Below are 13,247 nucleotides of genomic sequence, written 5' to 3' on the forward strand. Positions count from 1 at the left end.
AAACCCGTGAGTTCGCGAAGGCTGGGATTTAACTTTCCCACGTGGCAGCTTGAGGGAGGCAGGGCGTCCCGGCTCGTTAAACTCCAGACGCTGCTCCTCACCCCGGCTCAGTGACGCAAGAGTACGGACCAGCCGCTCCATCCCGTTCTCATTTGGAAAAAGGGGTTCCACCTGGGTTAAAACACAGTGCAAGAGATCACAATTAGAAAAGGGCCTCCGATTTCAGGATTCCAATTTATCGTCGCAGCAGGTTAACAGGGCAGAGTTTTCAGTGGCTCAAGAAACAAAGGACCGCCACCACCAGCTCCTTCTGAAGGGTTGGGCAATAAATGCCAGCCTTGCCAGTGGCGCCCACATCCCGAGAATTATCTCTTAGTGCAGCAGGGGTAGGAGGAGATGTGAGTGACGTTGGAAAGCCAGTATTTATTGTCCATCCCTAGTTGCCCTGAAGGCATTAAAGAGCCAACGACGTAGCGTGAGACTGGAGTCACGTGTAGGCCAGACCTGGTGGTGTCAGCCGTGACTCAGTGGTAGCAACTCTCGTCTCTGAGTCACAGGGTCGTGGATTTGAGTCCCACTCCACAGACTTGAGCATGTAATCTAGGCTGACAATTCAGTGTGATTTTGAGCAACAGTTGGAGGTGCCGTCTTTCAGGTGAGATGTTAAACCGAGGCCCCGCCTGCCCCCTCAGGTGGACGTAAAAGGTCCCACGGCCACTATTATGAAGACGACCAGGGGAGTTCTCCCCGTTGCCCTAGCCAATATTAATTATCTGATCATTATCACCCTGCTGTTTGTGTTGGCTGCCACGTTTCCTACATTCCAACATACACACAAGTCAATACATTTACCCAGTCAACGGGGCAGCTTATGACATTTTTTCCTTAATACCCTTATGTCAAACTGGCTCTGCTGCGGTGCAAGGCATCCAGACTTCAAAGCAATATTTCGCTCACCATCTGAGTCGTAGAACCTTCCGGATTGTTCAATGGCTCAAACTCCGTTCAAAGTGAGTTCTTTGAGAATTTTTTTCTGGAGGCATTTCTTTTAACCAAAGTGACGCGAGGGGCAGAATTCTTCAGCACAGAAAGGGGAAGGAAAGAGGAGGGTTATCGATTGGGATTGGCGGTGCTTTCATTTGACCTTTGACCCAGGAGTTCAACAAGAGGTGTCCAGCTGGCTTTTCCCCACCACTGGCACGGCCCAGTAACTGTTTAATTGCTTCCTCAGCCACCTTCCATGTATTTCAGACTGTACCTATTGAGAGAGCAAGAAAATAAAAATGGCTGACTGATCTTTTAATGTATTAATTACATTCAGAACATAGGGACAGGAGTAGGCCATTCAGCCGCTCGAGCCTGTTCCGCCATTCAATGAGATCACGGCTGATCTGTGACCTAACTCCATATACCCACCTTAGCCCCATATCCCTTAATACCTTTGGTTAACAAAAATCTATCAATCTCAGCTTCAAAATTAACAATTGAGCTGGCATCAACTGCCGTTTGTGGAAGAGAGTTCCAAACAACTACCTTTGCGTGTAGAAGTGTTTCCTAATTTCATTCCTGAAAGTCCTGGCTCTAATTTTTAGACTGTGTCCTGTAGTCCTAGACTCCCCAACCTGCAGAAATAGTTTCTCTCTATCTACCCTACTGGATCCCCTTAATATCTTGAAAACTTCAATCAAATCACCACTTAATCTTCTAAATTCCAGGGAATACAATCCTAGTTTATGTCATCTCTCCTCGTAATTTAACTCTTGGAGTCCAGGTATCATTCTAGTAAACCTACGCTGCACTCCCTCCAAGGACAATATATCCTTCCTAAGGTGCGGTGCCCAGAACTGAACACAGTACTCCAGGTGTGGTCTAACCAGGGCTTTGTATAGCTGTAGCTCAACTTCTACCCCCTTGTATTCTAATCCTCTAGTTATAAAGGCCAGCATTCTATTAGCCTTTTTGATTATTTTCTGTACCTGTCCATGACATTTTAACGATCTATGTACATGGACGCTTAAGTCTCTTTGGACCCCCACTGTTTCGAGCTTTTCACCATTTAGAAAGTAATCTGATCTATCCTTTTTAGGTCCAAAGTGGATGACCTCACACTTGCCTACAGTGAAATCCACTTGCCACAGTTTTGTCCATTAACTTAATCTATTAATATCTCTCTATAATTTTATGCTTCCATCTACACTGCTTACAATGCTGCCTATCTTTGTGTCATCGGCAAACTTGGATATGCGGCTCTCTATCCCATCATCTAAGTCGTTAATAAATACAGTGAACAATTGAGGCCCCAACACAGATCCCTTTGGAACACCACTAATCACATCCTGCCAATTTGAGTACCTGCCCATTATCCCTACTCTCAGTCTCCTGCCGCTCAGCTAATTTCCTAACCAGGTCAATAATTTGCCCTCAATTACATGAGCTTCAACTTTAGCTAACCGTCTCTTATGAGGGACTTTATCGAATGCCTTCTGGAAATCCATATAAACAACATCCATTGACATTCCCCTGTTCACTACTTTAGTCACCTCTTGAATAAATTCAATCAAGTTCTTCAGGTATGATCCACCCTTTACAATCCATGCTGGCTCTCTCTGATCAACTGAAAATTTTCAAGGTGTTCAGTCACCCTATCCTTAATTATAGACTCTAGTAATTTCCCAACAACAGATGTTAGTCTAACAGGTCTATAATTCCCTGGTTTCCCTCTCACCTTTCTTAAATAGCGGCGTGACATGTGCAATTTTCCAATCTAAAGGAACAGTTCCTGAATTGAGAGATCATTAGAAGATTATAATTAGGGCATCGGCAATGTGCTCACCTACTCCCTATAAAACCCTGGGATGGAAACCATCTGGACCTGGGGATTTGTCACTTTATTTTCTTCATTAGAGTTAATTTTCTTACGTTAATTATGGTGAGACTCCGTCCCGGATTCAAAATTAGTTTCCTGGGGTATCCGGCATGCTATCCTCTTCCCCGACTGAAATTATTTTTTATTCATTCATGGGATGTGGGCGTGGCTGGCAAGGCCAGCATTTATTGCCCATCTCTAATTGCCCTTGAGAAGGTGGTGGTGAGCCGCCTTCTTGAACCGCTGCAGTCCGTGTGGTGAAGGTTCTCCCACAGTGCTGTTAGGAAGGGAGTCAGGAATTGACACAGCGATGATATATTTCCAAGTCGGGATGGTGTGTGACTTGGAGGGGAACGTGCAGGTGGTGTTGTTCCCATGTGCCTGCTGCTCTTGTCCTTCTAGGTGGTAGAGGTCGTGGGTTTGGGAGGTGCTGTCAAAGAAGCCTTGGCGAGTTGCTGCAGTGCATCCTGTGGATGGTACACACTGCAGCCACTGTGCACTGGTGGTGAAGGGAGTGAATGTTTAGGGTGGTGGGTGGGGTGCCAATCAAGTGGGCTGCTTTTTCCCTGATGGTGTCGAGCTTCTTGAGTGTTGTTGGAGCTGCACTCATCCAGGCAAGTGGAGAGTATTCCATCACACTCCTGACTTGTGCCTTGTAGATGGTGGAAAGTCTTTGGGGAGTCAGGAGGTGAGTCACTCGCCGCAGAATACCCAGCCTCTGACCTGCTCTTGTAGCCACTGTATTTATGTGGCTGGTCCAGTTAAGTTTCTGGTCAATGGTGACCCCCAGGATGTTGATGGTGGGGGATTCGGCGATGGTAATGCTGTTGAATGTCAAGGGGAGGTGGTTAGACTTTCTCTTGTTGGAGATGGTCATTGCCTGGCACTTGTCTGGCGTGAATGTTACTTGCCACTTATCAGCCCAAGCCTGGATGTTGTCCCGGTCTTGCTGCATGCGGGCTCGGACTGCTTCATTATTTGAAGGGTTGCGAATGGAACTGAACACTGTGCAATCATCAGCGAACATCCCCATTTCTGACCTTATGATGGGGGGAAGTTCATTGATGAAGCAGCTGAAGATGGTTGTGCCTAGGACACTGCCCTGAGGAAGTCCTACATCAATGTCCTGGGGCTGAGATGATTGTCCTCCAACAACCACTACCATCTTCCTTTGTGCTAGGTATGACTCCAGCCACTGGTGAGTTTTTCCTCTGATTCCCATTGACTTCAATTTTACCAGGGCTCCTTGGTGCCACACTCGGTCAAATGCTGCTTTGATGTCAAGGGCAGTTACTCTCTTTCAGCTCTTTTGTCCATGTTTGCACCAAGGCTGTAATGAGGTCTGGAGCCGAGTGGTCCTGGCGGAACCCAAACTGAGCATCAGTGAGCAGGTTATTGGTGAGTAAGTGCCGCTTGATAGCACTGTCAATGACACCTTCCATCATTTCGCTGATGATTGAGAGTAGACTGATGGGGCGGTAATTGGTCGGATTGGATTCGTCCTGCTTTTTGTAGACGGGACATACCTCGGCAATTTTCCACATTGTCGGGTAGATGCCAGTGTTGTAGCTGTACTGGAACAGCTTGGCTAGAGGCGCAGCTAGTTCTGGAGCACAAGTCTTCAGCACTACAGCCGGGATGTTGTCAGGGCCCATAGCCTTTGCTGTATCCAGTGCACTCAGCCGTTTCTGGATATCACGTGGAGTGAATCGAATTGGCCGAAGACTTGCTTCTGTGATGGTGGGGATATCGGGAGGAGGCTGAGATGGATCATCCACTCGGCACTTCTGGCTGAAGATGGTTGCAAACGCTTCAGCCTTGTCCTGTGCACTCACGTGCTGGACTCCGCCAACATTGAGGATGGGGATGTTTACAGAGCCTCCTCCTCCCTTTAGTTGTTTAATTGTCCACCACCATTCACGACTGGATGTGGCAGGACTGCAGAGCTTTGATCTGATCCGTTGGTTGTGGAATCACTTAGCTCTTCCTATAGCATGTTGCTTCCGCTGTTTAGCATGCATGTAGTCCTGAGTTGTAGCTTCACCAGGTTGGCACCTCATTTTTAGGTACATCTGGTGCTGCTCCTGGCATGCTCTTCTACACTCCTCATTGAACCAGGGTTGATCCCCTGGCTTGTTGGTAATGGTAGAGTGAGGAATATGCCAGGCCATGAGGTTACAGATTGTGCTGGAATGCAATTCTGCTGCTGCTGATGGCCCACAACGCCTCATGGATGCCCAGTTTTGAGCTGCTAGATCTGTCCTGAATCTATCCCATTTAGCACGGTGGTAGTGCCACATAACACGTTGGATGGTGTCCTCAGTGCGAAGACGGGACTTCATCTCCACGAGGACTGTGCGGTGGTCACTCCTACCAATACTGTCATGGACAGATGCATCTTCGACAGGTAGATTGGTGAGGACGAGGTCAAGTAGGTTTTTCCCTTGTGTTGGTTCGCTCACCACCTGCTGCAAAGTAATTACTTAACATGTCCACCATTTCCTTATTTCCATTTACAATCTCACCATTCTCAGTTTTTAAGGGGCCCACATTGCTCTTGACCACCCTCCTTTACCTAAAATAATTGTAAAAGTTTTTTGTGTTGATTTTGATATCCCTTGCAAGTTTCTTTTCATACTCCCGTTTGTAGCTCTTCCTATCTGTTTTGTCACCCTTGGCTGTTCTTTGAATCTCTCCCAGTCACCAGGATCGGTGCTATTTTTTGCTTTTTTTTTTGCTTTTTCATTTAGTATAATATTGTCCCTTTCCTCTTTAGTCATCCATGGCTGTTTTTTGGCAAGTAAAGCTCTTGCCCCTTAGGGGTATAAACTGGTACTGCATCACGTTAAATTCTTTTTTGAATACGTCCCACTAATCTTTTGTCGTTTTGCCCATTAACAGATTTATCCAGTTTACTGTGGACGGTCTCTGTCTCATCCCGTTGAAGTCGGCTTTACTTAAATTTAGAATCTTATCAGCCGTTACGGGTTTCTCCCTTTCAAACATAACGTTGAACTCGATCATATTATGATCGCTATTAAATGTTCACGCACCGTTAGGTTGTTAACGAAATCTGGCTCATTACTCATTATTAAATCTAATATGTCCTGCCCCCTTGTTGGTTGTAGGGCATAATGATGCAGAAAGCTGTCTTGAACACATAAGAAATTCGTTACCTTTCTGACATGAGCTCGTCTGCTTATCCCAATCTACACAAAAGTTAAAATCCCCCTTTAAAATCACTCTGCCTTTGCTACATGCTTGTCTAATCTCTGCATTTATACATTCTGCCACTTCACAGCTGTTACCAGGGGGCCTATACACAACTCCCACTACGGTCTTAAATCCTTTTCAAGCAATACCTGCTAATCTCTCATTACATCCTCTCTTATCATTAAAGTATTAAAGTAATTTCATCCTTAATCACTAAGGCTACTCCTCCCCTCTACCAGTTTCCCCTAACTCTCCTGTAGACCTTATAACCCGGTACATTCAGTTCCCAGTCCTGACCATTCTGCAGCCATGTCTCAGTAATGGCCACCATGTTGTACCTTCTAAGTTGAATTTGCACCTGCAATTCATTCAATTTGTCCCTTATACTCCGTGTGTTTGTATAAAGAACGTTTATTTAGGCCACACCCCCTAACCTGTCCTTCTGCTTTAATGTTGTTTTTCCTCACACATTTCTTATTTCTCTCTCCTGATTTAATTACTTTCCATCTTTTAGTTTTCCTTTATCTGAAGTGCCTAAAGCATCATTTCTGACTATTACTCTACTCTCTTCCTTTTCGTTTGTTTTAGAATTATTAATACAACCTTTTCCACCTGAGCCCCTTCCCATCCCATTTACTAGTTTAAAGTCCTTGTGACCACCTTATTTATCCTCTCTGCTAGGACCCTGGTCCCAGCCCGGTTCAGGTGGAGCCCGTCCCAATGGTACAATTCCTTCCTGTCCCAGTAGTGTTGCCAGTGTCCCATGAAATGGAACCCCTCTTTCCCACACCACTCCTTCAGACACGTGTTCACCTCCCTAATCTGCTTATCCCTACACCAATTTGCACGTGGCTCGGGTGATAATCCAGAGATTACAACCCACAGATCCTGTTTTTTAAATTTAGCTCCTAGTACTCTCTTGCCTACTCTTTCCAATGTTGTTGGTCCCACCATGGACCACAATGACTGGATCCTTCCCCTCCCTCTCCAATATCCTTTCAAGCTGGTTCGAGGTGTCCCTCACCCTGGCACCATGTGGGACTCTCGATCCTGCTTACAAAGGATGCTATCTGTCCCTCTAATTATTGAATCCCCTACAACTACTACATTACGCTTCTCCTCCTCCTCCTCCCCTCTTTGGGCAGCCTCCTGCTCCAGGGTACCATGGTTAGCATTCTGGCTGCCCTTCCGACAGTCTTTATCCTTATCCTCACAGGCAGCAAGTTGGATAGGACCAGCGGTTCAAGAAGGCGGCTCACCACCACCTTCTCAAGGGCAATTAGGGATGGGCAATAAATGCTGGCCTCGCCAGCGACGCCCACATCCCGTGAACGAATAATAAAAAAAAAGTTTCTGGGGATCTTCGTTCTCTATCTCACCTGGGTTCCCCTTACTCTGTACACCATCGGTCACACCAACCCCGTTCTGATCCTGTACCTCTCTACGAGGTGTGACCGAGGTCTGGAGCAAACCGTCCAGATACCCCTCCCCCTCCCTTATGTGTCGGAGCGTCTCCAACTCACACCCCAGCTCAATGACTCCGAGCCGGAGAGATTCGTGGCAGAGATACCTTGCTGTCCACAAACTCCCACATACTGCAGTTCAGGCACTCTGCCATATCTTAGTCTATATTTATTTATATATAGTTACTTTTTAGTCTGTTTTGGTTTATGATTTTTTAAAATTTAAGCACCTCCTTTCCCCCACTCTCACCAAATTCTCAAGTTTCCACTCTCTTTGAGATGCCTGCTCTGGGCTTCAGCAGAAAACATTTGAATGTATACACCTTTTGAGAACACCATTTCCAATTGCTCAATCAGCTTCCAACTCACAGTAATTACCCTCTATTCAGGCAATCACTTAAGGCTGATTGACTGTTAACCCGTTAACGGCCACTGACTAGCAGTTTCTGTTAACCGATAACTAACTTGCAGTTTCTTTTTAAGTTTTAAAGTTCTAAGTTAAATTTTAAACTTAATTTCAATGCACCCAGATTCCCACTCTCACCGAATTCTCAAGTTCCCACTCTGTTCGCGATGTGCTCTGCGCTTTAGCGATAATTATGAGCAACCAACGGGGTTGAGTCTGTGAGCAGTCATTGATATAAAAGGTGTCCTTTCTTTTTCCCCACTTCTCCCATTGAGACACGTTTGATTAGTGGAGAGACTGGAGAAGCTGGGGTTGTTCTCCTTAGAGCAGAGAAGGTTAAAGGGAGATTTAATAGAGGTGTTCAAAATCATGAAGGGTTTTTTGATAGAGTAGAAAGGGGGAAACTGTTACCACTGGCAGGAGGGTCGTTAACCAGAGGTCACAGCTTTAAGATAATTATCAAAAGAACCGGGGGCGGGGGGAGATGAGAAGAAATTTTTTTACACAGCGACTTGTTATGAATTCGAATTCACAGCTCGAAAGGGCGTTAGAAGCAGATTCAATTGTAACTTTCAAAAAGGGAATTGGATATATACTCAAAGGAAAAATATGCAGGATATTTGCCTGTGGAGGCTTCACAACCAAGTCCGGGGAGGTAGATGGAAACTATTTCCTCTGGTGGGGGGAGTCCAGAACAAGGGGGCATAACCTTAAAATTAGAGCCAGGCTGTTCAGAGGGTGATGTCAGGAAGCACTTCTTCACACAAAGGGTAGTGGAAATCTGGAACTCTCTCCCCCAAAAAAGCTGTTGAGGCTGGGGGTCAATTGAAAATTTCAAAACTGAGACTGATCGATTTTTGTTAGGCGAGGGTATTATGGGTTACGGAACCAAGGCGGGTAGATGGAGTTAAGGTTACAGATCAGCCATGATCTAACTGAATGTCGGAACAGGCTCGAGGGGTAAAATGGCCTCCTCCTGTTCCTGTGTTCTTATGAATAATGCACAGTTTACAGTGTGTTATATTTGGAATAATGCACAATGTGCAGCCATTACAAAGCAGTAACATGTAAAGAATTAATAATCGCTGGATAAAGCCTTGTGTAAAGCTCCTGTTTTACACATTCCAGAGTGTGTTATTGTGCATCACATACACACCTTGGTGATGTAGTGAATATTTCACATGTTACTGGTGGTATTTGGTTGGTGACAGGGGGTGTCGTGACAGAAACTTACAGGCAGTTTCTCGGATTGAATGGGGTGAGTAACAAGAAGTAACACTGAGAATTATTTTGGAGGGTGGCGGATGGAAAGGCTCTCAGTCAACATGTTGCAATAAAGCTTTCACTTACTTCCTGATTCAGAAAGCAGTACAGCACTCCCACTATAAAACCCTGCGAAAAAAGAGAGAGACAGATCAGTAATAACACACTCCTCCAGCCCTACAACCCTCCGAGACCTCTCCGCTCCTCGAATTCTGGCCTCTTGCGCATCCCCGATTTTCATCGTTCTACCATTGGCGGCCGTGCCTTCAGCTGTCCTAAGCTCTGGAATTCCCTCCCTAAACCTCTCCGCCTCTCTCTCCTCCTTTAAGACGCTCCTTAAAAACCTACCTCTTTGACCGAGCTTTTGGTCACCTGTCCTAATATCTCCTTATGTGGCTCAGTGTCAAATTTTGTCTGATAATCGCTCCTGTGAAGCACCTTGGGATGTTTTACTATGTTAAAGGCGCTGTATATAAATGAAAGTTGTTGTTGTTGTTGTTGTGAAAACATTTCCTTTTTTCATTCATCAAGGATGAGGAAGGCTATTGGGCCTAGCTAGTAGGCTCATTACTCTAGCGCCCTAACTCACTCCGCCTGCCACCAACTGTACCTGACTGCAAGAAGCTTGGGTCTCTTATACCCGGCCTGGCCAGAGTACTTTTCAGACACTTTAGGAAGGATGTCAAGGCCTTGGAGAGGGTGCAGATAAAGTTACCAACTCTAGTTGGTTGAATTCCTGGAGGTTTCATCACATGACCTCCCAACTCCAACCTCCCCGCCCGGTCAAACAGCCCTTTTTTCCCCATCTCCAATATTTTTATAGCTAAAGTATTAGAAAAAAATGAAAAATACACACTTCACTTTTAATGCCATTGATTCTTCTCCCGGGTGTTGCTCAGAGCAGCGTCTAAGAGATTAATCTTCAATTCCTGGAGACTCCAGGACAGCCCTGGAGGGTTGGCAACCCCTAGGCGCAGAGGAGATTTACTAGAACGGTTCCAGGGATAAGGGACTTCAGTTATGTGGAGAGACTGGAGAAGCTGGGGTTGTTCTCCTTAGAACAGCGAAGGTTAAGGGGAGATTTAATAGAGATGTTCAAAATTATATGGAGTTTTGATAGTCAATAAGGAGAAACTGCTTCCAGTGGCAGGAGGGTCGGTAACCAGAGGACACAGATTTAAAGTAATTGTCAAAAGAACCAGAGGGGAAGATGAGGGGATTTTTTTTTTACGCAAAGAGTTGTTATGATCTGGAATGCACTGAAAGGAAGCAGATTCAATATAACTTTTAAAAGGTAATTGGTTTATGTACTCGAAAAGGAAAAACTTACAGGGCTGTGGGGAAAGAGCAAGGGGAGTGGGGCGAATTGGATAGCTCGTTCAAAGAGCCGCCACAGGCACGATGGGCTGAACGGCCTCCTTCTGCGCTGTAAGATTCTAGGATCACAAGGATGTTGGAAGTATTTCTATCCTTTAATTACCCATCTCAAACGAGCGCAGTGACATCATCACGGCGCCAACACGCTCCCTTCCAACGGGAGATCACTGTTCGCGGTGCTCAGGGAGAGTTCAAAGTTCACAGTTCACAGTACCTGAAAGGATCCGATGCAGAGGTCGAGGTAGAGCCTGATGGGCAACACAGCACCATCTGGTGGGAAAGCGCACACGATGTAGTGCACCCCAAACAGAGGAACCAGGAGCAGGGTCGACTTTGTCAGGCGTCTGCGTAGGAAAGGTGAACAATTAGCGCTGGATTTTTTTAACACTTGAATTGAAGTGGGATCTACCCTTTAGTCGCGTAAAGGGCAAACTCAGCGACCTCCCGGCTCCTCCAGCTCAGGGCTTCCCCTAGACCAGAGCTCAGGTCAGAGACGGGGCTGGAAACGCCCCAGGGTATCAGACCCACGCTCCTGTTAATGTGAGGCATTGTGCTGGGAAAACAGAATTGCTTCACATACCTGTAACCTTGGCTTAAATTTATCATCTGTTACCCCCTGCTCCCAGCCATTGCCCATAAAGAAAGAACTTGCATTTATATAGCGCCTTTCACGACCTCAGGACTCCCGAAAGCGCTTCCCAGCCAATAAAGTACTTTTTGAAGTGTAGTCACTGTTGTAAAGTAGGAAACACAGCAGCCAAATAGCACACAGCAAGATCCCACAAACAGCAATGTGAGAAATGACCAGATAACCTGTTTTTTTAGTGATGTTGGTTAAGGGATAAATATTGGCCAGGGCAGCGGGGAGAACTCCCCTGCCCTTCTTCGAAATAGTGCCGTGGGATCTTATTACGTCCACCTGAGAGGGCAGACGGGGCCTCGGTTTAACATCTCATCTGAAAGACGGCACCTCCGACAGTGCAGAACTCCCTCGGTACTGCACTGGGAGTGTCGGCCTAGATTATGTGCTCAAGCCTTTGGAGTGGGACTTGAGCGCTTGGCCTTCTGACTCACAGAGTAAGAGTGCTACCCACTGAGCTATGGCTAACATGGTGCATCTGAGGTAATTCTTTGATAGGGGAGGGTACTGGGGTATCTAAATGCAGGAGTACGCATGGTCACTGAAAGGATTTTAGAAAGACTTTTGTAAGAGCTCTGCTCAGAGACAATGAAGTACATTTTTTTTGATTGTTTGCTGGAAAATAAATGAACGGGCCTTAAAAATTCATGGCTCTTCTGGCTAAAATCCAGCCGTAATATTTGTCGGTCCAGATACCAGACGGGGACCCGTCCTCACGATAGGGATACCATGGCGATCAGTTAGGGGTGAAGCCTCTGCCCACTCCAAGCACGCCCAGAATAGGAGAGGCGGCTGGCTGCACGTGGGTGGGCACTCCCTACGCCAGGGGTTCCCAGGCCTCGGACCCTCAGTGGGACTCAACGTATAGTCAAGAGGGAAGAATGCTTAGTCAGACCAGATACGCCTCTTTCATTTCTCCCTTCTCGGGTACTCTGCCGCCCCCCACCCCCCAAATCCCCACCCCAACCCTTCAGCACCCCTCAACCTTCCTACTCTCCTGCCGCCTTCTCAGCCTTGACTCCCTCTTAGATAAGCCCACAGCTTCCCTCTGCGCCTCATCCTCCAAAGGGCCCATCGAAGCACTCGTCACTGCCTCCTTATGAGCAGCAACCCCAACTGCCCCATCCTACTCTCTCACTGACCTTCCTGCTCGATAGGAGCTAATCTTGTCAATCTCCTTCCCATCCCACTCACATAAGAAATAGGAGCAGGAGTAGGCCAATCGGCCCCTCGAGCCTGCTCCGCCATTCAATAAGATCATGGCTGATCTGATCCTAACCTCAAATCTAAATTCATGTCCAATTTCCTGCCCGCTCCCCGTAACCCCTAATTCCCTTTACTTCTAGGAAACTGTCTATTTCTGTTTTAAATTTATTTAATGATGTAGCTTCCACAGCTTCCTGGGGCAGCAAATTCCACAGACCTACTACCCTCTGAGTGAAGAAGTTTCTCCTCATCTCAGTTTTGAAAGAGCAGCCCCTTATTATAAGATTATGCCCCCTAGTTCTAGTTTCACCCATCCTTGGGAACATCCTTACCGCATCCACCCGATCAAGCCCCTTCACATTCTTATATGTTTCAATAAGATCGCCTCTCATTCTTCTGAACTCCAATTAGTAGAGTCCCAATCTACTCACCTCTCCTACCACTAACCCTGTGGACTCTGCCAGCGGATTAACTTTCACTGCCCCACTACGCATCTCCCTCCAGAATTACCGTTCGCTTGTGAACAATGCTTTTGCCATCCATAAGCTTATTGTGGATGATTGCAGGAAACATCATGGCCTTGACAGAAACCTGGCCGATGGGTGATAACACCTTCCCCCTCAATGAAGCCTCTCCGTCTGGCTATACCTTCCACCACTTGTCCTGCCCAGACCGCCGCAGTGATGGTGTGACCCTTATCACCAAATCTCACCTTGGTCTGTCCCCCTACTCCTCCGGCACCTTCTCCTCCTTTGAGCATCTCACCTTGTTCCACCCCTCTCACCTCTCCTTTAAAATCCTCGTTCTCTACCG

The 13,247-nt window shown here is 46.6% G+C and overlaps 1 protein-coding gene across 1 annotated transcript in view; it reads right to left on the reverse strand.

The window, feature by feature from the left end:
• Nucleotides 1-1,159: 1,159 nt before the first annotated feature.
• Nucleotides 1,160-13,247, reverse strand: part of LOC137332493 (growth hormone-releasing hormone receptor-like) — a 76,167-nt gene continuing 64,079 nt past the window's right edge. Inside the window, exons 13-15 of the mRNA XM_067996389.1 lie at nt 10,803-10,932; nt 9,299-9,340; nt 1,160-1,258 (exon numbers count right to left, since the gene is read on the reverse strand). Of these exons, the coding sequence (XP_067852490.1) occupies nt 1,160-1,258; nt 9,299-9,340; nt 10,803-10,932 (271 nt within the window). The remainder of the gene's footprint in view (nt 1,259-9,298; nt 9,341-10,802; nt 10,933-13,247) is intronic.

Source organism: Heptranchias perlo, chromosome 2, assembly GCF_035084215.1.
Source record: "Heptranchias perlo isolate sHepPer1 chromosome 2, sHepPer1.hap1, whole genome shotgun sequence".
Lineage (NCBI taxonomy): Eukaryota > Metazoa > Chordata > Chondrichthyes > Hexanchiformes > Hexanchidae > Heptranchias > Heptranchias perlo.